Source organism: Bubalus bubalis, chromosome 2 (assembly GCF_019923935.1).
Source record: "Bubalus bubalis isolate 160015118507 breed Murrah chromosome 2, NDDB_SH_1, whole genome shotgun sequence".
In the NCBI taxonomy this organism is placed as follows: Eukaryota; Metazoa; Chordata; class Mammalia; order Artiodactyla; family Bovidae; genus Bubalus; species Bubalus bubalis.
Window position 1 is genome coordinate 142991344 of NC_059158.1, and position 26372 is coordinate 143017715.

Genomic DNA, 26372 nt, shown 5'->3' on the forward strand with positions numbered 1-26372 from the left:
TCATGTTGTAGAATGTGTATGTACTTCAAATCCTTTTTGTAGTTAAAATAGCATTTCACTGCATGAATATAACACATGGACATTTGAGTTGTTTCTCCTTTATGGTTATTATGAATAGTGCTGCTATGAATGTTTGTGTAGACAAGTTCTCATTTCTCATGGGTATATACCTAAGAATGAAATTGCAGTGTCATGTGGTACCTCTGTGCTTAACTTTTGAAGAATTGTCAAACTGCTTTCCAAAGCAGGTACATCATATTACATTCCTACCAATAATATGTCAGGTTCTAATTTCTCTATATCATTGTCAACACTTTTATCTGTCTTTTTTATCTTAGCCACTTTAGTGAGTGTGAAGTGGTATCTCAAGGTTTTGATTTGTATTTCTCTAATGCTAATGATGTTAACATCTCTTCATGTTTTTAAAGGTCATTTGTATATTCTTTGGAGAAATGTCTATATAGCTCCTTTGCCTATTTTAAAAATTGGTTGACTTTTAGTTCAGGAAATCACCATATATATATATATATATATATATGAAGTGAAAGTCGCTCAGTCGTGTTTGACTTTGCAACCCCATACAGTCCATGGAATTCTCCAGGCCAGAATACTGGAATGGGGAGCTGTTCCCTTCTCCAGGGGATCTTCCTAACCCAGGGATTCTTTACCAAAATCTGTCTGTAATGCAGGAGACCTGGGTTTGATCCCTGGGTTGGAAGATTCCCCTGGAGAAGGGAACAGCTCCCCAACTCCAGTGTTCTGGCCTGGAGAATTCCATGGACAGAGGAGAATGGTGGGCTACAGTCCATGAGGTTGCAAAGAGTCAGACATGACTGAGTGACTAACAATTTTCACTTTTCATATACATATATATTTGTCATCCTGTGCAGTTTGTAGGATCTTAGTTCCCTGAGCAGGGACTGAAACTGTGCCCTCTGCAGTGAAATTGCAGAATCCTAACCACTCGACTGCTAGGGAATTTCCCCCTCATTTTATATTTTTAATTAATTTGAAAAATTCTCCTGATGCTTCTCTGTGTCTTAAAAGGTATGATTTAGTTGTTCATTTATTTACTCAAAATAAATACTGAATTTTTGAGGACCTAAAATGTGTCAGATATATGCTAAATCCTGAGACTAAAATCCATTTCCTTAAGGAGTTGATCATCTCCTGGCTTCCTAAGGAGGTAATTTGCAATACAATGGTGTAAGTGCTATCATGGACCTCACAGTGTAAGATTAAAATGGCTCTACGGTATATCCTTGCAGGGATGTGGACATGAACGTTTTAACTGTTACAGAGGAAATATAATGGAGACTATGTTTTTGCTCAAGGTGGAAAAAGTCAAAATATACAGATTACACCTCTCACCAGTCAGTAGTTACAGAAAATACTGACCACATCAAGCCTGGAGACAGCTGAGTAAGAGACCCTGGCACAGAGCAGAGCTTGCAGTGCAGAGCACTGGCCTAGCCTCCTGGCCAATACAACTGATAGAGTCTCTGTTTGAAGTGATCATTCAGCAATTACAAGTTAAAGTATCTCTGCTTTTGCAAATAATAATAAACTCATTGATCTCAGATGCCACCTTGCATCCCAGTCAGATCTGCATGGTACAAGAACAGTATACATGAAAGGAAATCAGCACTGGATGATGCAAGAAGATAAACTGAGATAGAAAACACGACAGTCATCTATGGCTAAGGGTTTTTACCACTTCTATAATGAAGAGGAGACAGAAATAAATATAGGAATCATTTACACATCAGTTACGGCTTATTGCATACAGACATGCTTATGTTGACTGCCTACGGGAGCTCTTTTAAACTAAGGATTTTAGCCACTTGGATAGCTATTTTGCTGTGTTCATGATGTCTTGCTCTGAAGAAGCATTCCCATTCCACTTAAATATGTGGATCTAGTGGAACCTGCCAGGGACAGTTAAAATTCTAGGTCCCTAGTGGCTTATTTATACCTTTTCTATTCCACCAAGGGCTTGAGGAATGATACAATACATGAACAATATAATACAATAGAATAGAAGAAAATAAAATCACACACATAACTAATAATAAACCATAATATTAAATAGAACACTAACATAGCCAGAAGATTTAAATAAATATTTGGATACAGTGCCAATGAAAAAGTATTATCTGTGAAGTAACTTGTTTTTTGATGATATGCAGAGAATTTGTTTAATTTTTTGCATTTTCTTACCTTGAGTGTAATTTTTGTTCTGAATGCCAAAGATTGCTTGTTTTTTATTTTCTTTGTCCTGAACTATTGTCATATTTGTATTTTTCTAATTAAAAATACAATACATTGTAGGAAGTCAAAATATATGGAAAAAGTATAAAGAAGAAAGGTCTTTCCAGGTGGCTCAGATGGTAAAGAGTCTGCCTGCAGTGTGGGAAACCTGGATTCAATCCCTGGTTCAGGAAGATCCCCTGGAGAAGGGCATGTATTCTTGCCTGGAGAATTCCAAGCACAGATGAGCCTGGCAGGTTACTGTCCATGGAGTCACAAAGAGTCATAGACATGACTGAACAACTAACACACACACTTTCACATAAAGAAGAAAATAAAATTACCCACAACCCCCTCCCTTTCCAAATCAAAATTAGGAACAATAAAAATAGAAGAAGATTAAAAAATTAATAAATAAAAGAGGAATGTTACACTGCTCCAGAGTGTGAAGGGAGGACAAGACAGGTAATGTTGACCCGGGAATTGGAGAATGCTTAACCTGGGATGTAACAATTAGGCTGGGTTTTGAAAAAAGAATAGAGATTGCCTGAAGAAGGGGCAGGAAAAGGCTTTGCCAGTGAAATAACTAATCTTTAGAAAATTATAGATGTCTCTTTACCTTTTAAAAATTAAAAAAAAAATTAAGTTATAAAGAAGGTAAGATTTAGAAAAGGGCCTGGATTATTTAGCAAATTGTAAGAGGTTTAGTCTGTCTGGATTTCTGGACTCTTGGGGGTAAAAAAGAGGTATAAAGCTGGAACTACTGTGAGGACTTTTGTTCATAAGGCTACAGAATTGTCCTTAGTTATACTGAGATAAGTGAGGTAAAGGATAACTGGAAATGTGATGTTAATCATTAGCCTTTTAATTAGAAAATTGTTACTTAGCCTAATCACCTCATCAGATTTACCCCTCCTTTCCCATTTTTCTATTACTGAAGTTTGGTGGCCAAGAGAAAAAAACTCCTTTTAGGGAGATGTAGGAAGGCGAGACAATGGCAAATAAGATTTCTTACAGATGTTCTACATAAAAACTTGGCAAACAAAATGCATATGAGTAATCCTTAGCTGTGAAACTGTTCTAGTAATAGTTTGTGTTTAGTGCATTTTCCTAAAGGCATTTATTTTTGGTATATGGAAAGATTATTCTGTAATATTTAAAAGAGAAAAAATCCACAAGTCTGGTAGTTCCATATTTTTAAATTCTGTGCTTTAAGAAGAATAAATGTATAGAGCCTGTTTCTGTATGGTAGCAGATATATTCTGAAAAAAATGATTAATATGAGAACTATATATGAGCAAACAGTCCCCTCAAGAGCAACAGTTAGACAGTGGAAGGCAATGATGGTTTTGAAGCAAAAGAATATTAAAGATGCCAGAGATACTGTAAGCCTCATGCTGAGTGAAATAGTGATATGCCCTGAGAGTAGTCCATGATCAACCTTTTTTTTAAAATTTATTTATTGTAACTGAAGGCTAATTACTTTACAATATTGTGGTGGTTTTGGCCATACATTGACATGAATCAGCCACGGGTGTACACGTGTCCTCCCATCCTCAGCGCCGCTCCCAAGTCCCTCTGGGTTGTCCCAGAGCACCAGCTTTGAGTGCCCTGCTTTATGTATTGAACTTGCACTGGTCATCTATTTTACATCTGGTAATATACATTCAACCTTCTTTTAAACTGTTATTTTTAAAAACTGAAAACTGGATTTCTCTCCATAAAAAAGAATAGGTAGTCACCTTGCTTTTTGAACATTTTTAGACCAAATTGAGACGAAAGTTTTATCCTAAATTTGTTGTAGCACTTGATTTCCTACTGCAAAAGAGGTTTTAAAAATGATCTTTTACATATCTGTAACTTACATAATATTGTACATCAACTATACTTCAATAAAATAATAAAGCCCACTGAAGTATACACTTAAAAATGGTCGTTTAGGTGCAGGGAAAAGGAACTCATTGAATTGGAAGAAGTTCAAATTTTAAAGCATGATTAGTTTTGTTTAGAATCTAGCTTTAAATATCTAATCAGTTTTTAATTAGGGAAATTCAAGATTAAGAAAGAAGAAAGTAAGTTTTGATGTGGATATTTCTGTGTTTCAGGGGCATCTAAAAGGATGAATATGTACTTGTTTGGCACAGGGTGAAGGTTGTCAGGATGAGTATTACAGTAGCTTCAGCTGCTCCTGAAATTATTTGTGTAATTTCTGCAAGCAGATATGTAATGCAGTTATTTGGAGGTCATTATGAAAGGCCAGATAAATATTTATCAAAAGTCAGAAAAACTAGAATGCAAGGCTGTAAAACACTCTTTTTCTCTAACATCAGTGTATTTCAAATGCTTATGCAACAGCCTTAGCAATCTAAGTGAGAAACTATTGATATGCTTAATAACTGACAGAAGTATATAAAAAGTATTAAACTTTTGAAAATGTGCAATAAGAAAAAAAATAATTCTAATTTTTTCCCTAATCCTCAAGATACAAATAAGCTGCTGCTACTGCTAAGTCACTTCAGTCGTGTCCGACTCTGTGCGACTCCACAGACGGCAGGCAGCCCACCAGGCTCCGCCGTCCCCAGGATTCCCCAGCCAAGAACACTGGAGTGGGTTGCCATTTCCTTCTCCAATGCATGAAAGTGAAAAGTGAAAGTGAAGTCGCTCAAGTCGTGTCCAACTCTTAGCGACCCCATGGACTGCAGCCTACCAGGCTCCTCCGTCCTTGGGATTTTCCAGGCACGAGTACTGGAGTGGAGTGCCATTGCCTTCTCCAACAAATAAGCTATGTAGGGTCAAATATTTTTGCCTTGTTTTGTGTCAATTGGCTTTTCACTTAAGTTACTATCTATTGAACATTTTCTGTGTATGTAGTGGCAAATGATTAAGCCACTGCTCTCCAGTATTACAGGACTTCCCTCATAGCTCAGTTGGTAAAGAATCTGCCTGCAATGCAGGAGACCTGGGTTCATTCCCTGGATTGGGAAGATCCCCTGGAAAAGGAAATGGCAGCCCACTCCAGTATTCTTGCCTGGAGAATCCCATGGACAGAGGAGCCTGGCAGGCTACAATCCATGGGGTCTCAAGAGGCGACACAACTTAGCGACTAAACCACTACCACCACTAGTATTATGAGTCTTTCTGGGAAAATAAGATTTTAACATGTCAAATAATTGTACATGAAATAATTAGGAATATCTCATGCCTTTAAATTTCTTGAAAACATTATGTTATGCTCACCATACTGAAATAGAGAGCTTTAAAAATTAGTATTGTTATAGGACTTCCCTGGTGACACTGTGGGCAAGAATTTGCCTGCCAGTACAGGGGACACAGGTTCATTCCCTGGTCTGGGATGATTCCACATGCAGTGAAGCGGCTGGGTCCATGCACCGCAACTACTGAGCCAGTGCTCTAGAGCCTGTGAGCCGCGACTACTGAGCCAGAGTGCTGCAGCTACTGAAGTTTGTGTACCCAGAGCCTGTGCTCCACCACAAGAGAAGCCACTGCAATGAGAATCCCATGCACCTCAATAAAGAGTAGTCCCCACTTGCCCCAACTGGAGAAAAGGCCGTAGAAAGTAACAAAGCCCCAGCACAGCCAAAAAAAAAATTAGTATTGTTATAGCATTTGTATAAAGTTACACACTGAAGCAACTTAGCAGCAGCAGCAGCAGACATAAGGTTCGGAGAAGACAATGGCACCCCACTCCGGTACTCTTACCTGGAAAATCCCATGGATGGAGGAGCCTGGTGGGCTGCAGTCCATGGGGTCACTAAGAGTCGGACACAACTGAGCGACTTCACTTTCACTTTTCACTTTCATGCATTGGAGAAGGAAATGGCAACCCACTCCAGTGTTCTTGCCTGGAGAATCCCAGGGATGGGGGAGCTTGGTGGGCTGCACAGGGTCTCTGAGGTCGCACAGAGTCAGACATGACTGAAGCGACTTAGCAGCAGCACCACACACCCAAAGGGATTCAATAAACATTCACTGATATATATATATGTGTTACACACACACACACACACACATGTTTACTGGCCGCACTACTCGAGGGATCTTAGTTCCCTGACCAGGAATCAAACCTATGCCCCCTGCAATGGAAGGGCAGATCCTAACCACTGGACTGCAAGGGAAATTTCAAGTCTTTGTATTCCTGAGGACGTTGTGAGGTATGATTCGTACCTTTCTGGGCATCATAAAGGGCAAATTGTGTACTCTGAGCAGATATTAGAATATAACTGGGCAAATCTGTTGCTTCTACATTTTGGCTATGAACAGCAAGAATCATGATTTTTTTAAGAAGAAAAATGCAAAAACAACAATTTCTTTTTTTAAAATTGCTTAACTCAGGATTCGACATTATACAAATAGCTCCAACTATTTCGTGAAATAATTTTTTAAAAATCACTACATTTTTCACTAATATAAAGTAATATACAGTAGAAAAGCTTTTTTCTCAAATATTGTTGTTTTCAACTTATGTCATTTAGGGTAAAAATGAAACCTGTCATAAATAATTTTCTTAATATAGGAAAGTCAGTGATGTAAATAAATAATGGATTTTAAAGTTGGAGGGAAACAGGGCTAGATAGTCCACAATTATTTTACAGATAAAGAATTGAGGTCTACAGAAGTGAAATGATTTGCTTGATGTCACAGAATCAGTGACAGTAGAGCTGTTCCTAAAGCTTTGGGTTAATGTTTTTTCTCCCACTACATCTAGTTGCTTCCTTTAATCACAAATGAGAGAGATTTCGATAGCTTACTGACTTGAGGAGGTAGAGCTCTACAGTTGCCAAATTTTGCCATTTGGCTTAGTGTTTTGTTTTTTTTTTTTTAAAGATATGGCTTGAACTGGTCCAGTTAATTGATAGCTTGATATGGTTCTCTTACTATTTGTTGTTGTTTAGTGGCTAAGTCCGGAGAAGGCAATGGCACCCCACTCCAGTACTCTTGCCTGGAAAATCCCATGGATGGAGGAGCCTGGTAGGCTGCAGTTCATGGGGTCGCACAGAGTTGGACACGACTGAAGAGACTTAGCAGCAGCAGCAGTGGCTAAGTCTATCTGTTTTGTGACCCCATGGATGGCAGCCCAGCAGCGTCTGTCCATGGGATTTCCCAGGAAAGAATACTGGAGTGGATTTCATTTTCTCCTTCAGAGGATCTTCCATGACCCAGGGATCCAACTCGAACTCTTTTTTCCTGTATTGTAGGTGGATTCTTTACTACTGAGCCATGGGAGAAGAAGCCCTCTCTTACTATGTAAACAATCTAATCCTAAATTTGCAAAACTCCCCCAAATTCCACTTTCATATTCTTCCATCGCCCACTGGTGACTCTTTTAAACCATAATAGTTTCAGATGATTTTCTTCTGATGGTCAGTCTTTGTAATTTGCCTGTATCTGATGTTCCCTTGGCACCCATGACTAAGGTCAGGTGTTCCAGATCCTTAGGTTGATCCTCAGGTATTCTTCGTACTTTTTAATGAGATGTTTCAGTAATTAAAAAAAAAAAAAATTAGCTATTCTCCTTCATGATTCTTATTTGTGAATTATGACCGTGTTCTGTAAAAATGCGCTGACATGATATTAATACTAGATGTAATATACCGATGTAGCCTGTCACTTGAGTACTATATCTGTTGAAACTAACATGACTGAGTATACACACACATAGACTAGGTTATGCTCAATAACTATTCTGTAATTTCTGTATCTTAATATAAAGGTATATTTTTCACTCCAGATGCATGTCCAGCAAAGGTTAATGTGGACTTCCATTCAGTTATAAGAGAACTGAGGTAATGGATGCTGTAGTTGTACTACCTAGAATACTTGACCTTCGTGGTTCTTGTGGGAAAGGCTGGAGTATAATACTGACTCTTCTGTGCTTTGGCTGGAAGTGACACACATTACTTCTACTACAGCTTCACAAAGGAGCTAGAAAAACTGGGGAGCAGATAATATGTTTGTGGAGCACCAATGTCTTTGCTACTAATGTCAAAGTAGCCACACTTCCTATAGGACAGTCGCCTATTGTCCAGACTCTGCATCCTTCTCCCCAGAGTTTACCTGAGTTCCAGCTACAAGCCTAGTTTCACCTTTTCCCCTGAGCACGGACAAGAAGGGATTCTGTAATGATAGTCCTGGGGTTTAGCATTTTAACCTTTGGGTTAAAACTCACTCCGGGTTTAAGTTTCTCTCTCTTTCTGACAGTAGAGTAGCCACCTTGTGTCCTGTTTCATCCTTATTTTATTCCTTGTACCTGAATTCCTATTTTAACTGGTAATTTTGAGACTGATACAAAGAACTAGTCTAAAGTAGAGCTGAAGTATACCAGAAAATGTTGCTGGTTTTTAGTAATTAGCTACAATCATGAACTATTGGTTCTATTATTAACTTCTGGTTACATAGGTCTTTTGGTCTAAGTGATTCTTTTTTTTTCTTTAATAATCTTTATTTATTTATTTTTGGCTGTTTTGGGTCTTCACTGTTGCATGGGCTTTTCTTTAGTTGCAAACAGTCGGGGCTACTCTTCATTGCAGTGCTTCTCATTGCGATGACTTCTCTTGTCGTGGCTTGAGGGATCTAGAGCACAGGGTCGGTAGCTGTGGTTCATGGGCTTAGTTACTCTGCAGCATGTGGGATCTTCCCTGTTCAAGGTTCAAACCCATGTTTCTGGCATGGGCAGGTGGATTCTTTACCACTGAGCCACCAAGGAATCCCCTAAGGGATTCTTAACATAAAGATCTCTCCTCCCGGCTAGGTAGCCTCCCAGCTGATCCCTTGATCCACTCATTCTAAACCAATCTCTATCTAGCAGTCAGAACCACTTATTCTAAACCAGTCTCTAGCAGTCTGATGATTTGTGCAAAATGCATATTTGATCATGCTACTCCTCTGCTTAACACACTTCAGGTTAACTCAAAAGCATCGAAAACATTCCAGGAAAACTTTTTCTTCTTTTCATGAACTTTTATAGACTGGTTATTACATTTAACTCACTATTGCTTTGACATGCTGTGTGTCTTTAATATTTTACAAGTCCTACAAGTCAGACCTCATTGACTCATTGTCTCAGGTGCCCTTTCACCTGATTTAATCCAAATTAGTAAACGTTTGTCATATTACCTCCTACTTGCTTTCTTAGACTCTTAGGTCTAGAGAACTAATAGTTTCTAATTAATAATGTCTAAAATCATTAGTGATTATAATCTGAAAAAGGCTATTTTAGGGTAGAAGGAAACCTAAAAGTATCCTTAAAATGTATTGATATGAGAAAAAGTACTAGCTGTTCAGTCATGTTCATCTCTTTGTGACCCCATAGACTGTAGCCCACCAGGTTCCTCTGTCCATGGATTCTCCAGGCAAGAATACTGGAGTGGGTTGCTATTTCCTTCTCCAGGGGATCTTCCCAACCCAGGGACTGAACCGGTATCTCTTATGTCTCCTGCATTGGCAGGCAGGTTCTTTACCACTAGGGCCACCTGGGAAGCCCTATATTGATATAAGGAGAGGCAAATCAGCTGTTAATCCTAACTACCTCATTCCTAGATTATAAGGAAGATTCATAGAGTCTAGAAAATCCAAGATCTCAACACCCACCTCATTGTTAACACTGTAATAAGGGTGATCATAAACAGTTCAATTCATTTCTACAGTCTTTATTGAGAACCTATTCTGTGCTAGGTATTGTGCTTATTGCTGGGGATAGAGTGATAAATAAGAGTTCATCCCTCTTTTTAAATTGCTCACAATCTATTAAGGGAGAAAAGGAAAGCAGATAATAAAAATGCAGCCTGAAAAGTGCAATACTAGAAGCTTATAAAAGCCACAGAGGTAACACAAAGAGGGAATAATTCTGATTGGGATTTGGGGTCTGGGAAATATTCTTAAAGGTAGTACTGTCTGACCTGGATGTTGTGTGATGAAAAAAAATTAATAAGACAACAAGAGGGGAAAAGGGCATTCTTGGTTGATACAAGGTTAAGCATAAAGACACAAAGGTGTGTGTGTTTGAGGAACTGTAAATTCTTTGCTAGCATAAAGGTCTAGAGAATAGAAGTTTTTACTAGCATAGTACAGATCCTGGAGCACAGTAGACAATAAATACTTGCTGAACAAAGGAGTAAATGAGAGGAGCTTGGACTGAATCTTGTACCTCCCATTGGGTGAACCTAATTAGAAGCCAGTGGGCAATGGAGTCATGAAAATTTAATTTGTAGGAATCAGTCTCTGACAAAGGAGAAAAGGGGAGGGACTGGAACTGAGAACAAATAGGCACATGATCTACATCCTTATTATGGCCTATTAACCTTGTAAGGCATGCCTACTTCTCTTAACTGTATCTCCTGCTGCTGCTGCTAAGTCGCTTCAGTCGTGTCCAACTCTGTGTGACCCCATAGATGGCAGCCCACTAGGCTCCCCCGTCCCTGGGATTCTCCAGGCAAGAACACTGAAGTGGGTTGCCATTTCCTTCTCCAATGGAGGAAAGTGAAAAGTGAAAGTGAAGTTGCTCAGTCATGTCCAAGTCTTCGCGACCCCATGGACTGCAGCCTACCAGGCTCCTCCATCCATGGGATTTTCCAGGCAAGAGTACTGGAGTGGGGTGCCATTGCCTTCTCCAACTGTATCTCTTATGCTCCAATAAATGGGCCCCCTTTTCATTAGCCAGACATACCAAGATTGTCCTAACTAGTTCAGGGCTTTTGCTTGTTTCCTAAGCCAAAAAGGCTCTTTTACCAGATCTCTAGTAGAGATCATTCTGGTGGAATCCTTTTCATCATTCAAATCCCAGGTCAAGTGACACTTCCTCAGGTAAGACTTCTCTGATAAGTCATTTTAAGGTAGAATATGACTCTCCCTCTCATATTTTTCTCCTTGCTAAAAGGTAATGTGATGAACATAACCTAAGGTGACCCCCAATTATCCACATCCTTTTAAAATCCCTTCCCTTGGAGTGTGGGTGGAAACTATGATGTGCTTCTAATCAACAGAATATGGCAAAGGAGATAGGATGCCACTCTCATGATTATGTTATTTATACAAGACTCAGTCCTAGCAGACTCCAGCAAGAGAGACTCTCCCTGTTGCCTTGGCATAAATCAGTTACTATACTGTGAAAACAGTTATAGAAGGCCATATGGCAAGCAACTGTAGGGGCCTCTAGGAGCTTAGAGCAGTCCCTGGCAGACAGTCAACATGTTAATGAGCTTAAAAGGAGATTCTTCCCCAGTCAGTCCTTCAGATGAGAACACAGCCTGGCTGACACCATGATTGCAACCTTGAGAGATTCTGAGCAGAGAACCCAGCTAAACTGTGCCTGGACTCTTGATCCATAGAAACTGTGAGATAATAAGTATGTGTGGTTTGGGGCTGCTAAGTTTGTGGAAATTTGTTAAACAACAATAGAAAAAAAACCACAAGTGTCATGAAAGGATGAGCATAACGAACCTAGCTCCCTTGTTCATTTCTGTATCATTATTTCTAGAATAGTAACTAGAACATAGTTCAGTGAAATGTTTATTGATTATATAAATAAAAGAATGAAGGGCAGATAGGTGGATGAATGGATGAACTTTAGCTAAATATAGCAAGAGGACAAGACTGGATCCTAGAAAAATGGCTAGTGGCTATAGGCTAAGGAATACTACTTTCAAAGGGAAAAGTGGATACATTGGGCAGGTATTGGTGTGTTTCAAAGACTACAGGGAGCCAGGATATCTCATATTCTAAGATTTCTTTTATTATGTTAAACTTCAAAAAAATTTTAAGTCTTAGTAAAAATTTTAATCATATTTTAGAGTAGCTTAAGAAGTAAAGAAAGGGTCCTGTTGCTACTCCTGGGAGGAAAGCAGAGCTCAGTGTCTGACATCTGCAAGAAAAAGCTCTTACAAGGTGTTAGTAGAGAAGTTCAGACCAAATCAGATAAATCTGTGGAAAACATAAGCCCTCCATTTCAGGTTTGGGATCTTTCACATGCTTAGGGAGAGGCTGGGTTCTCCTGTTGTGAGTCACTCAGGATGGGAGGCTCAGATGATTTTATTTTGTACTTACAGGGAAGGGTTACCCCAGAAGCTAGGCTAACTAATATTTCAAAAGTTATATACGAAAAGTAGGAAAGAGATGGGGCAATAGATCTATGTTCCAAATTTTTTTGTTTGTTTTATTTTTAAAGCTTTGCTTGTTTCAGAGAGAGACTTAAGTTTGCTTTTAGATCCAGAGCATGTTGGGGTGAGTGGAGGTCAATTTCCAATTTGATTTTCCTCATATTTCACATCTGGGTTTTCCCCTTTCCCCAGAACTAAAACTTAGTCTTATAATAGGAGACAGTGCCATATTGCATATTGCTCAATTATATCCTAAAGATTAAATCTTAAAGTGTCTAAGCAGCTTTAAGTTGCCTTCTGTTACTAGACCCTGAAGGTTGTTTCAATGCTAACTTCTGGGCATCTGTATTTTTTTTATTCTAGAGTTAAGAGTTTTTCTTCTATTTTTCCTTGACACCACTGCTTTATGATGATAAAGTTTGTTCTTAAAAGTATTCAGTATCTCTGCGCCCAGGTAACTCCTACTAGTCCTCATAGAGCATAATAGGGTTTCTGTCCTTATTCTGATCCTAGTTCTAATAATCTGCTTAGTCCCCCCAGACCCCTCCTAAACCCAGGGCCTTACTTTGTTTTTGCAAGTCTTCCACCTCAGAGGAAACATATAATCCATAGTGACACATCTTGGTCTGTTCACCTGAATGTCATGTTGCTCCCTTCATTTTCCAGTTTCTTACCCTAGAGTTTTTCTCATATGTTAGAAAACCCTCCTATACTATTTGTTGGGCTTTTGATTAGAGGTCCAAGGATTAACTTCCCCTTGGACACCATGGTAGTTATTAGAGTTGTTCACAGATTTTCATGTTCTCTTCTTTCTAGTCATGTTCGATAGCATTACATTTCCCTTTTCTCTTGAAGTTAGGTTTAGCCATGTTGACTTCTTTGGCCAATAACATGTGAGTGGAAGTGAAGCATATTCCTCCTGGGAGGAAGCATTTTAATGGCTAATACAAGACACTGTAAACTAGCAGTTAAATTTTACGATCCCTATTGCGGTAATCCTGAAAGCACGTATCTTAGTGAAGCCTCCACCAGTCTGGGGACTTAAGTGATTACAATGAGCAGAGTCCATGTAGTGGATGTTGTGCTGAACTCCAAGATTCACCATTTAGAATTAAACACCATCTCTCCCAACTGCTGGAAATATTGGTAGCTGACAGTCCTCAGCTGTATCCCTCTCTGGAGGTGTTGCTTTTGGATAAAGACAGCCCTTTCACCCAAGGAGCACCTCCCTTCCCTGGTGCTGCCCGTATCCAATGATGGGTTGATATGAGGATATAAAGACCTAGCTCCTTGCCTCTATTTAGGACAATGTTGAAGGGCCATGCTAGTGCCAGAGCTCTCTGCAGAACTGCCTGAAGCCTCAGTGGTAACTATGCTGACAACTTCTCCCTCTGCCTGATCTTGTAACCCGCAGTCTTCAGAAATTGTTCTTGAGAGCATTACCCCCAAATCTCCTACGTTTTGGTTTGGTTTCCAGTGAACCACATTTGTGATAGGCTTCCTAACCACTTGTATCAAACATGTAACATGTGTGAGAACTAAATTTTGTTGTAATAAGCTGCTGTTTGTTATAACCCAGTTTATCCTAACTAGGACAGATAACAAACTTTCCTGCCCTGCCAGTATCTTCCTCACCTGAGTTTGACTTGTATTGTCTGTCTTGTCTTTTTGAACAGATTGATTGCCAAGTTCTAGTTCTTCTAGAGAAGGAAATGGCAACCCACTCCAGTATTCTTGCCTGGAGAATCCCAGGAACAGAGGAGCCTAGTGGGCTGCTGTCTATGGGGTCGCACAGAGTTGGACACAACTGAAGCGACTTAGCAGCAGCAGTTCTTCTCTGATGTTATTTCTCATAATGAGTGAACAGCCATGTCCCAATTGAGATATTACAAGGAAAAACAGAAAAGGGAAGGGGGTTGTATATCTAGTTATCTACTAATTATTCATATCAAGTTGGTGGCATAATTTTTTCATGTAAATTTTCTAGGACTCACTTCTTTTCTATATAACTTATTATACATTTATAATATATATAAGGGTACACTGTTTCTTAGGAGAATTTTTGTGCAAGTAAAAAGAGTAATCAAAGACTTAATCCTAATTTTAGAAAGTAAAACAATATACTACCACTGTCTACGTGCTTACCTCTGACGTGCTTACTTCCTGTTACTCTGAGTGCTCAATCTTATTTCTTTCTTTTCTTTTTTTTTTATTTCTTGAAAATCAAATGGTAAAACAATTTTGAGTCTTTGGGCAATACACACACACACACACACACACACACACACACACATATACACAGATATACATACACACGTATACGGCGTTGTGCTCAGCTGTGTCTGATTCTTTGCGACTCCATGGACTCTAGGCCACCAGGCTCCTCTGTCCATGGAATTTTCCAGGCAAGAATACTGGGTTGGGTTGCCATTTTCCTCCTCCAGAGGATCTTCCCGACCCAAGGATCAAACCCTCCTCTCCTGCTTTGGCAGGCAGATTCTTTAGCACTGAGCCCCTGGGAAGCCACGCGCGCGCACGCGCACACACATACACCATAAAGCTCGTGAATCAAAGCCTTTGCTCCTTTTTTTTTTCTTCTCTGTTTAAAGGATTTTACTACAAAAACCCCTCTCCGCCTTAAGGGTAAACAGTATAAAAATATTTCCACTAAAAAGGGTCTGAGAATTCTGAGCTGGGATTACCACAACCCCTAATTATATAAGATACTTAGTATGATAACACCAACTAGTGTAAGGAATGTGCAGATTTATTTACATCAAGTTCAGATAAAGAGATAAAAGGGGACTTGAATAAGCAAGCAAAGATTAGGACTTCAGGAGTGTATATTTGAAGGTATCTTTGGAACTGCCCCTTAGCTACAATGAAAGACCAGTAAAACCAGCCTTCAGAATAACCCTTCTGCTTAGTAGAAGGGAAGGCTAGAATTCACCTCTAAGATCGCCCTCCCACGCAGATTTTCCACCTAGCAGCTAAGAATTAAACCCAGACTTCCGATCATGGCGCCACGCACGTCACCTTCTCCCTCTTCGCCTAGCAAAATCCCACCCAAGTCGACCAGATCCTGCAGGAGTGTGTAGAAGCTGCAGGGCGGGGGGAGAATTCCCTTCCACAATCCTGGTAGCTTGGGGTTTTGCAATTCAAAAAAACCTGCTAAATAGATCCGAGCCAGATTCAAAGGAGGCTTAGATACCAGCAAGACCTGCTCTTTCCCTTGGGTGCGTAGACTCGACCCCACTCTTTACCCTGAGAGGCTACTCCTCACCGCAAATTTCCTTTCAAATGCCTTAGGGGCTTCCAAGGCTCCCAGCCTTTGTGAATAAAGGCCCACCCTCGAAGTGGAAACCTCGCTGCGTAAGAAATATGCACAGACAGCAGGACAGCGAACAGAATTGCAAAAGAACGAGTTCTTTCTAGCTTTGCATCCTTTCGAATGTTCAATATTCCTGTTAGCCAAGAAGGGTTCCGGTAATGGGTACTTGAGGGAAGCAGACCACCGATTAGAGCAAAAAAACATCAATACAGGGGTGGTCTTTCCAATTCCGGCTTTTGTTTGAGTCAGTGAGGGTAGCCCGAGGAGGCCAAAGTCTCTGGTTCTGGGAAAGGCGGGTCCGTCCCGATTCTTTTAGCTACGGAGAGGCAGGCGCCGGCCCCCAAAAACAAAGGGGGTAGTTCTGCCCCTCCAGGCTTTTACTCCAGGAGTCCCAGAGGAGTCAGAGGCTAAATCACTGATCTCGGAAGTTTGCCAAAGGTTGGACAACAGACGCGGCTGTCCTCTCTTAAGCACACAAATCCCACGCGTGCCCGTCTAGAAGGTATGTGAGCGTCAAGGAGAAAGGCCATTGCTGCCCATCGCGGGCGTCCAGCCCCGCCCTACTCTCGGTGGCTGGGGGGAGACTCGCAGCGCGAGAGCCCGGGAGTCAGCCTCAGCAAGCCCGGGAGCGAGGGGTGGGGACGGGCGGGGCCGCGAGAGCGCAGGCGCAGTGCGGGCCTTGTCGCGCCGCCGCTGCTGCCGCCGCCCGCGCTGCACCACAGGCCCGAGACAGACAGGGCCGGGAAGAGCTGGAGACTGAGGAGGAGGCGGAGGCGGCGGCGGAGGCGGGGCGACTCCGGTGACCGGGAGCGCCGCAGACTGGCAGCTGCGGCGACTCCCCCCTTTGTGTCTGGTCTGCTCGGAGCCTCTGGAAGTGCTTCCCGGAGGGGCGCGGGGTGTTTCGCCGCCTCCCTAGCCACCTACATCCGCCCTCCCGCCGCCCCCCGCCCTCGGCCCGCGACACCCGAGCTCCGCCCGGAGCCTAGAGCTGCGGGAAAAGGAGGCGGCGGCGGCGGCGGCTTCCTCTGGGGAGGGGGTTGTGATTCGCTCACCGGAGCCCTTGAAGGCAGAAGACGAAGCTTTTACGGTGGAATTTACCTCAGGCAAGATGGAGCGGCAGCAATAAAAAAGAGAAAGAGCGAGGAGCGCACCCAGGAGAGCTAGAAAGGGTAGCTTGCCGACCCCTCCCCTCCCCCGCTTCCCACCGCCCCTCAGCCCTCCGGCCGGGACCTGCCCAACCCTCGCAGGATTGTTCCGCGAAGGCGTGAAGGCGGTGGGTTTGTCCATGGAGGCAGGCACCTTTTTCGATCCAGTCAAGGAGGAGGATTTGCTGTGCTCAAGATCGGAGTAAGGGAAGCACCGAAGCGAAAGTTAAAAGGATTCTTGCCCTCCCGGAGCACAGGCGATGCGCCTCGGGTCGCCGGGCGCCGCCGCTGGCCGTCCGGCTTCACCCTTCCCGGCAGTCGGGAACTTGTTCTGATCCTCGGCGCCCCTCGAATGCCCGCTGCCCACCCTTCGGCACCCTGGATATGTTTTCTCCCAGACCTGGATATTTCTTCGATATCGTGAAACTACGGGGGAAATAACTGCGGGGCTTTTTTTTTTTTCCTAGTCTCCGTGCTTCTCCCCACGGACATGCCTTCAGTTTGGGGCGCCAAGGCACCCAGTCCTGGGCGAATGAACACCCCCAGCCGCGAGGGAGAGAAATGAAGGGAATTTGTGCAGCGGAATGAAAACTCTGCCGCTCGGTCCTCCCATCTGCCATTTGTCCTTTCAAACTGCATTGTAGTACGGGCCGGAGAAGTCCGACGAGAGCGAGGACTAGCCTCCCGGCCGCGTTTCTCCGCCCGTATTCACTTTCCGTGTTTTTCTCTGCTCTCCTTGGCTGACATAGGGATGACTTCGTCGCCGCGGCGGCCCCGGCGGGTGCCCTCGCTGCTGTGGACCGTCCTGCTGGTCAGCGCTGCGGCCGGTGAGTCGCCCCGGGTGGCGCGTCCGGGCCACTTCCCTGCGGCTGGCGGGGTGGGAGCCCGCAGAGGCCGAGGCCTGCGCTCGCCCTTCTCCGCGCGTCCCCTGATCGGCCCGGACCTGCTCCTTTCCCGGTCCTCCCGGAGAGCTAACCTTTCACGTTTTCATGGAGTTTCAAATCCCCACACCTCGTATTCCTCACCCCCGACTCCCCCCACCGGGGCGGGGGGGGGGGGGGGGGGGAGAAAGACACGTAGGGTGTGGTATCTTGACATTTTTAGCTGTGAGGTAATGCAGGGATTAAAAATAATATTTTAATCACCAGTGAACAGTGCCTATTAGGAGATCTTTGGGAACAGACCTGTAGTTTTTTTTTTTTTTTTAATATAAAGAAGCAGAATTGGCTGTAAGTAGAAAGGACATCCACTGTAGAACACACACTTGAAGCTTATTTTTAGATGTAGATCACTCTTTGAGAATCCCTGGTACTTTGATTATTCCAAAAAATGTTGAGGAAGGCAGATCTGAGAGATTCTTAATACATTGTATACTACTGTTAATCGTTGTTACCATTATTTTGTTTTGAAGTATATTAGTAATTTTTATTTTTTCATTCTGGACACATATTTTGTATACTTTTGAATTACTTTTGGGCTTAGAAGTGTTTTCGGTAAGTTTTAGTCATCTGGCTTTCTATTGGCTTTCCTGTCATTGAGGCAACTTTGACCTCACATCAAGACTTCTAGGAGATTTGAGTCCTGAAAGTCTTTTGACATTTTACTGAAGCTTAAAGGGAAGCTTCAGTAAATATCCTTTCTTAAGGATATTTTGTTCTTTAGTTCTCAGACACCTTTAGGAAAAAACCTCGTTTTGTTTGCAATTACTTTTCAAGCAGTCTTTTGGTGATTTGCTTTTAGAAATTTTAGGGAGTGAATTATGCATGTAATTTTTAAATTGGGTTTAGGATGGCCAGATAGATTATACATTTAGAAATGAATAGAGGACAACATAACACCTTTCCAGTTATTTTTTCTTAATAAGTATAATTTTCACATTCAATAAAATTCTCAATGCTGTGTTAGATTTGGAGATTGCATATTTCCATTTAAAAACTGCGTATTTTCACATTCAGTAAATTTCTCATTGTGTTAGATATGGAGATTTCATATTTCCATTTGGAAAACACTGAAAAAAATTTTGAACTTTTGTGCTTTTGATATTGTTGATTGATGTCTATTATGTTTATGATAGTTGGGTTAAAATGATATGAACTTCTGAATTTATTTTAACACTGATATTTTAATATTACTAATCATCACAATTCCTTTTGGGGAAAAGTGAATGATTTTTCTCTAGATTACTTTATATTGTGTTACCTCTTTAAATTCTCTAGTAATAAGCCATGTGGTTGGTCCCTGTAAAATAAGAAGACAGTAAAAGGCTTTAAGTTTAAGCAGTCATTCTAAGGGCAGAAATCTCAGAGCATACACTTTTCACTGTTGGTTATTCTTGACTTTTGTACAACACAGATTCTAATTTATAGTTGACAGAATTATTATTTTGTGATTAGAACTGATAAACGTAAGAGAAAGATCAATTGACTTAAAAAAATGTGATTTGTTTGGTAAATGAAATATTAGAATAATGGTCCTTAAGAGGGATAGATTAATTACTGTTTAAAAGTGATTTTAGTCATCTTTTTTTTCTTCAGTATTACTAATTACCAGATGCTAAAATTTGTGAAGTTGGATTTCAGATCTGTAACAATAATAGTAACAACAGTATTTACTAAGTGCTAGCTACGTGCCAGGAACTGTTCTAGTAGCCTTACATGTATTTTCTCATTTGATCCCCATGACAGTTCTTTACTCCAGGTTCAGTTATGCTCCTTTTATAGAGAGTGAAGTACTCTGTGCATCCCCATGGACTTTAGCCCACCGGGCTCCTCTGTCCATGGAATTCTCCAGGAAAGAAGACTGGAGTGGGTTGCCATGTCCTTCTCCAGGGCATCTTCCCCACCCAGGGATTGAACCGGGGTCTCCTGTGTTGCTGGCAGATTCTTTACCATCTGAGCCACTTGGGAAGCCCCGAGTGAGGTACAGAGAATTTAAATAACTCACCACACAGTAAATTGTGGAGCTAAAATTACAACCTGCACCTACCATGTTACCTACCATGTTAATGAAGGCAACAACTTCTCAGTCTAATTGGGAACATGAGATAGAGTTAGTGTCTTCAGATTAACCTTTGAAAAGAAGCCGGGACTCTTGACACGATCTTAGTACAGCACTTGTTATGCAAATGTCATGGTTCTAAATGTGTAAAACTTTGCCTAATATTGGAGTGGTTAGTGCAGTTTCATTAAGTGTAAGGTAGCTAGAGAGGGCCTGTGTGAATTTGGGATGTACAGATGCAGTGATGTAACTAGACAGGTGCAAATGGTGCAGCTGAACAGGAAAATAACACTGGGAGATTGACATCACATCCCTCTGTGGGGTCATGGATAAATCCTATTTCTTTTGGGTCCCTCTTTCCCACTTATTCTATCTAGTTCTTGGATCCTTAATTCTAGGAACAGTTAGTATGCAGAAATTAGAATTTATAGAAAATACATGCTGGTTTGGTTTGTAAATGAAGTCTTAATTTTAATAAAAGGATGCGATATAATGCAGTAGTTATTTAAGAGTCAGCTTCTGTTAAAAAATTTTTTTTATTTAAGTTGCCAAGCTGTTCATTTAGGTTGTAATGGTTACAAATAACAGATGTAACCTTGTGTCCTTCTCCACCATATGAGGAACCAGACTCAGCTACTCTTTTTTCCTCTAGTCTTCGTTCTTGTTTTCATGCTTCTTGTCCTTCCTGCCATCTTTGTTGGCCTCAGAGGCCAGTGAGTCCGTGGTATTTCGAATGGTCTCATTTTTGGGATCCAAACCTGGAAGGCTCTCCAGGACCCAGAGGAGTTCAGGAGTCCTACATCCTTTCTTAATCCTCTCTCCTTATCTGGCTCAGTTGTGTCCATGGCTCAGTTGGCACCCATGTTAGCTGATTCTGCCTCATCGGTGTCAGCTGATTCTTCCTGCATTTGAAATAGTTCACTTGACTAGGTTTCAGTTTTACATACATCTCTTCAGCAACACACACGTTGTCTACAAAAGCTATCATGGCATGTGGATTGTGGTGGTGGTGGTATTGTTGGAGTGGGTGTTGGTGTGTGTGTGTGTGTAAAATGTGGGGAGAGAGATGTTTATTCCAGCTTTACTACATTAAAGGCCAACTTTCTTAACCGTGAAAGATGATGGGTAAGTTTTAATTATAAAAGGTACAGAATGAAGTCAGTGTAAATCAGTTAATTTTATAACTGGCCATATCACTTTTTTAAAAAAATAGAAATATAGTTGACTTACAGTGTTATGTTAATTTCTGATGTAGAGCAAAGTAATTCAGTTGTACATATTTCATATTCTTTCCCATTATGCTTTATTATAGAATATTGAATATAGTTCCCTGTGCTATACAGTTGGACCTTATTGCTTATATATTATATATATAGTAGTTTGTATCTGCTAATCCCAAACTCCTAATTTATCTCTCCCTCACTGCCTTTCTCTTTAGTTCTCTAAGTCTATGAATCTGTTTCTGTTTAGTAAATAAATTCATTTGTATCCTATTTTAGGGTCCACATACAAGTGATATCATATGGTATTTGTGTTTCTCTTTCTGACTTAAACTTCATTTAGTATGATAATCTCTAGGTCCATCCATGTTGCTGCAAATGGCATTATTTCATTCTGTTACCAAGTAGTATTCCATTTGTATATATACCACGTCTTCTTTATCTATTAGTTTGTTGATGGACATTTAGGTTACTTCCATGTCTTGGCTATTATAAATAGTGCTATGATCATTGAGGTGCTTATATCTTTTCAAATTATAGTTTTCTCTGTATATATGCCCAGGAGTGGAATTGCTGGATCATATGGCAACTCTAGTTTTTTAAGGAACCACCATATTGCTTTCATTAGTGGCTGCACCAATTTATATTCCCACCAGCAGTATAGGAGAGTTCCCTTTTCTCCACACGCTTTCTAACATTTATTTTTTGTGTTCTTTTTAGTGATGGCCATTTTGACTGGTGTGAGATGATACTTCATTGTAGCTTTTGATTTGCATTTCTCTAGTAATTAGTAAAGTTGAAGATCTTTTAATGTGCCTGTTGGCCATCTGTATATTTGTTTAGGTCTTCTGCCCATTTTTGATTTTTTGTTGTTGTTGTTATTGAGTTACATGAACTGTTTATATATTTTGAAAATTAAGTCCTTATTGGTCATATTATTTGCAGATATTTTCTTCCAGTTCTTAGTTTGTCTTTTTATTTTGTTTATGGTTTCCTTTGCTGTACAAAAGCTTCTAAGTTTGATTAGATCCCATTTTTGCTTTTATTTATTTATTTTTTTGGCCACAACGTGTAGGATCTTAATTCCCTGCCTGGGGATTGAACCCAACCAGGGATTGAACCCACACGAGTAGAAGTGTAGAGTCTTAACTGCTAGTTTACCAGGGAAGTCTCTATTTTTGTTTTTATTTCTGTTGCCTTGGGAGACTGACCTAAGAAAGCATTGTTAGGATTTATGTCAGAGAATGTTTTGTGCATGTTCTCTTCTAGAAATTTTATGGTGTCATGTCTTACATTTATGTCTTTAAGCTATTTTGAGGTTATTTTTGTGTAGTGTGAGGGAGTGTTCTAACTGCATTGGTTTACATTCAGTTGTCTAGCTTTCCTAGCACCACTTGCTGAAGAGACTCTTTTTCTCTGTTGTATATTCTTGCCTCCTTTCTCAGAGATTAATGACTAGGTTTGTGGGTTTATTTTTGGGCTCTCCTTCTGTTCCATTGATCTATATGTCTGTTTTTGTGCCAGTACCATGCTGTTTTAATTACTGTAGCTTTGTAGTATTGTTTGAAGTCTGGGAGGGTTATGCCTCCATTTTTTTCCTTTTTCTTCAGGATTACTTTGGCAATTCTGGGTCTTTTATCGTTCCTTATAAATTTTAGGATTATTCTTTTAAGTTCTGTGAAAAATATCATGGGTAATTTGATAGGGATCTCATTAAGTCTGTAGATTGCTTTAGGGTAGTGGCCATACCACTAATTTTGGTGCTTACTCATGTATTGCCTTGCTTTTGGTGATTAGTTTTGTGTATTTGCCTTGTCCTCCTAGGGCCTCCCTTTGGCTCAGCTGGTAAAGAATCCGCCTGCAATGTGGGAGACCTAGGTTCAATACCTGGGTTGGGAAGATCCTCTAGATAAGGGAAAGGCTACCCACTCCAGTATTCTGTCCTGGAGAAGTCCGTGGACTATATATAGTCCATGGAATTGCAGAGTCTGACATGACTGAGCAACTTTGACTTCACTTCACTTGTCCTCCTAATTGATAATTACCTCTAGAAGACAGGGTTCATATCTTAAATTGTTTTGTAATATAGCATTTTGCTAGGCACATACAAGAATTTAAGAGTTACTAAATGAATTAATAATAAAAAAGAATTCTAAAATTGCTCAATACAGCAGATTATGTATTAGTAACATATTCTTTCTTTGTCTCAGGCCTTTTAACTACAAAATAGTTTAAATGGTATACTAGGAAGAGTACTGTCTTGAGTTAAGGAGACTTGCATTCTGTGTGCTTCTGGATAAATAGACTATTTAACATAGTATTCTTAGTTGCAGTATTATGGAATTGGACAAGATTATATTTGAAATGCAGATTCCTGGACACCAACCCAGACCCACTTAATATTGAATGGCATTGAGTTTTAAGAATCTGCATTTTAAACAGATTTCCCGCAAGTAAAACTTATGTATCTTAAAAGTTTGAGAAGTACTGGATCTAAGATTTTTTTCTGAGATTTTACTTTATTTATTTTCTTACTTTTTGTGCCAGTTGTAACCTATTCTGGACCTTCTAATCAGTCAGTACTGATAACCAAACTTTTCTTATTTTTGTGCTCTCAGTAACTACCCAAAACCTTGTTCTTAAAATTTGCACAATTTTTTTTATTGATTGTTCTTAGTCCTAATGTTCTTGCCTGGAGAATCCAGGGATGGAGGAGCTTGGTAGGCTGCAGTCCATGGGGTCGCACAGAGTCAGACACGACTGAAGTGACTTAGCAGCAGCAGCAGTCTTAAGGATGATATGTTATTTATTTAAGTGTTTTACTCACCTCGTATTATGTTATGTTTATTTAGTTTGTACTTTTATTTGGGCCATTTTCCTTTTCCTTCTGCCAAAAAGGAAGAAAGAAGTGGTTTTTTTCTAGTAAGTTTAGGTGAGAACTGTTGATGAAGTTTAGAAAAAAGAACTAGTGCTAAGCTAAACTAGAATATATTAATGTAACATTGTTTTGGTTTTCAGTTACAAATTAGTAATACATGGAGACCTTCAGGTGGATATATTGCATATATTAAATTTCTGTCTACCAAAGAAGAAATATTTGATTGATATCTTCTGGAAGAAAATAAGTATAGGTGAATATGAAGAAAATGAATATAGTATCTAGAAATTCATGAGATTTGACCATCTTGCATAGCACTTACACATGCCGAAGAGACTCATATTATCAAAGTATTTCCCCCTCTTAGTTAAATAATCTAAATAGTTTTTTAATTGCTTTCTAAAAGGTGACTTTGGTAGACATTTGAGTGCAATAGACTTAACTTTGTTTTTTTTTAAACTTTTGTTTGGTCTGTGAGATGGATATGACAGCTAAGATTACAACAAAATATATATATGTAGTCTATGTAAGGTTAGAAATAAGCCAGTAAATAAATGATATGAACATTTTGGAATACATTACCTCATCAAGAATACTAGAATACAACATTTATTGCTTGCTCTTAATTGCAATACAGTAATTGTTTGACTGGAAGTGTTTTGTGTTAGACCCAGTTTCTATTCCAATATGCACTCATGGGAGCAGCTAGAAAGGTATGGGGACATTAATAGGACAGATACAGGACTTTCGGAAGGAGAACTAAAATGTCCAGCTAACAAATATTTATTAGTGCTTCCTTTGTGCATAGTTCTTTTCTAAATGTTGGTGGAGTCAAAGAAAAATAAGAAACGCTGCTTCGCTTCTCCAAACTGTCTCATGCCATAATCTATATCACTTTATGAAAGGGAATTCAATCCTATGCTGTTGTAAGCATGGGTAGGTATTTTGCTATCTTGTAAACCCTTTAGCGTTGTATTATTTTCTCCCTCTGCCTGTCTTTCAGGATGAGAAATTCCTGTAGATATTCTCCAGTATAGGAAAAGAGACTGTGTTCTTGTGTGTCTTCTAGCTGATCCACACTTTTTAATTTTTTTTGGTGAGTTTGCACTCTGCAAAATCTTAACTTTCCAACCACTGAAAACTTGGAATCCTAGCCGCTGGACCGCCAGAGAACTCTCCTTTTATATCTATCTTCTCTGTTAATCTTCTTAAAGAAAGAGCAGTGAACACTTCTTGATTTCCGTATCCTTAACTCTTTACTTGCCCTCCTGACCCCACACTGTATGTTAGGTGAGCAGTGACTTCCTAATTGCCAAATCCAGTCACTTTTCAGTCTTGTTCTCTTTGACTTTTCTACTGAATTTGGTAGTTTGATCACTCTTTGCTTACGACTCTCCTCTTTTGACTAGTGACTTTCCTTTTCCTCTATTCTCCATCTTCTCCGTCTTCACTTCCCCTTCTAAATGGTTGTGAGTGTGTGTGTGTGTTTTAAATCTCCCTTAGATTGTCTTGAGTATACTTTTCTCTTATTGCTACTTCTGTCCCTTGTTGATTTTCTCTTATTGCTCCTCCTCTCCCAGGCTTTAATTATCCTTGAGAAGAGATGATTTCTAAATTAAATAGGCAACCAGAATTGGAAACTAGAAAGACTTGAATTCCTTCTTAGTGGTATTGTTGACTGTTCACTTTGTTTTATTTATTTATTTGGCTGCACCAGGTCTTAGTTGTGGCACACTCGATCTCCAGTGTTCATTACAGCATGCAGGATCTTTAATTTTGACATGCGAACTCTTTAATTGCGGCATGTGGGATCTAGGTCCCTGATCAGGGATCAGACTTGGACCTCCTGCATTGGGTGTGTGGAGTCTTAGCCACTGGACCACCAGGGTAGTCCCTGGCTATTTACTTTGGCACAGCACCTCTTTTTGGTCTCAGTATCCTCACTTGTGGAGGCTTCCCTGGTGGCTCAGATGGTAAAGAATCTGCTTCTAATGCAGGAGACCTGGGTTCAATCCCTAGGTCGGGATGATCCCCTGAAGAAGGGAATGGCTACACTCTCCAGTATTCTTGCCTGGAGAAATCCATGAATAGAGAAGTCTGGCGGGCTATAATCCATGGGGTCACAGAGTCTACAGAACTGAGGGACTAACACTTTCACTTTCATCCTCACTTGTAAAGTGAGGAGGTTGGCCTCCTACTTACAACACCTTTGCTTATGATATGAGAAAAGCCAGTGTTAATGCTTGGTTACTAGTAAGTGTGTAGCACTTTGAATGATACATTTGGTTATTATGGAGTATATGGTACTTGTAGGTTAGGGGAAACTGGAGTATTCTGAAATTGTGAAGGTACTACTTTGAAGAAAATATAAATTTTTTTGCAGATGCATTTAATGTCTTGACTGTGTTGAAGTAGGACCACAAAAGTGGTGTAAAGAAG

At 40.4% G+C, this 26372-nt stretch overlaps 1 protein-coding gene across 2 annotated transcripts in view; it reads left to right on the forward strand.

Annotated features, from left to right (window-relative positions):
• Nucleotides 1–16525: 16525 nt before the first annotated feature.
• The window catches only part of BMPR2 (bone morphogenetic protein receptor type 2), a 152790-nt gene continuing 142943 nt past the window's right edge, over nucleotides 16526–26372 (forward strand). Inside the window, exons 1-2 of one of the 2 annotated variants that reach the window (XM_044937359.2) lie at nucleotides 16526–16862; nucleotides 17588–17665. In XM_044937359.2, the coding sequence (XP_044793294.2) occupies nucleotides 17590–17665 (76 nt within the window). In that variant the 5' untranslated portion in view covers nucleotides 16526–16862; nucleotides 17588–17589. Of the gene's footprint in view, nucleotides 17666–26372 lie in introns of both variants that reach the window. The other variant, XM_006080551.4, reaches the window with a different exon arrangement.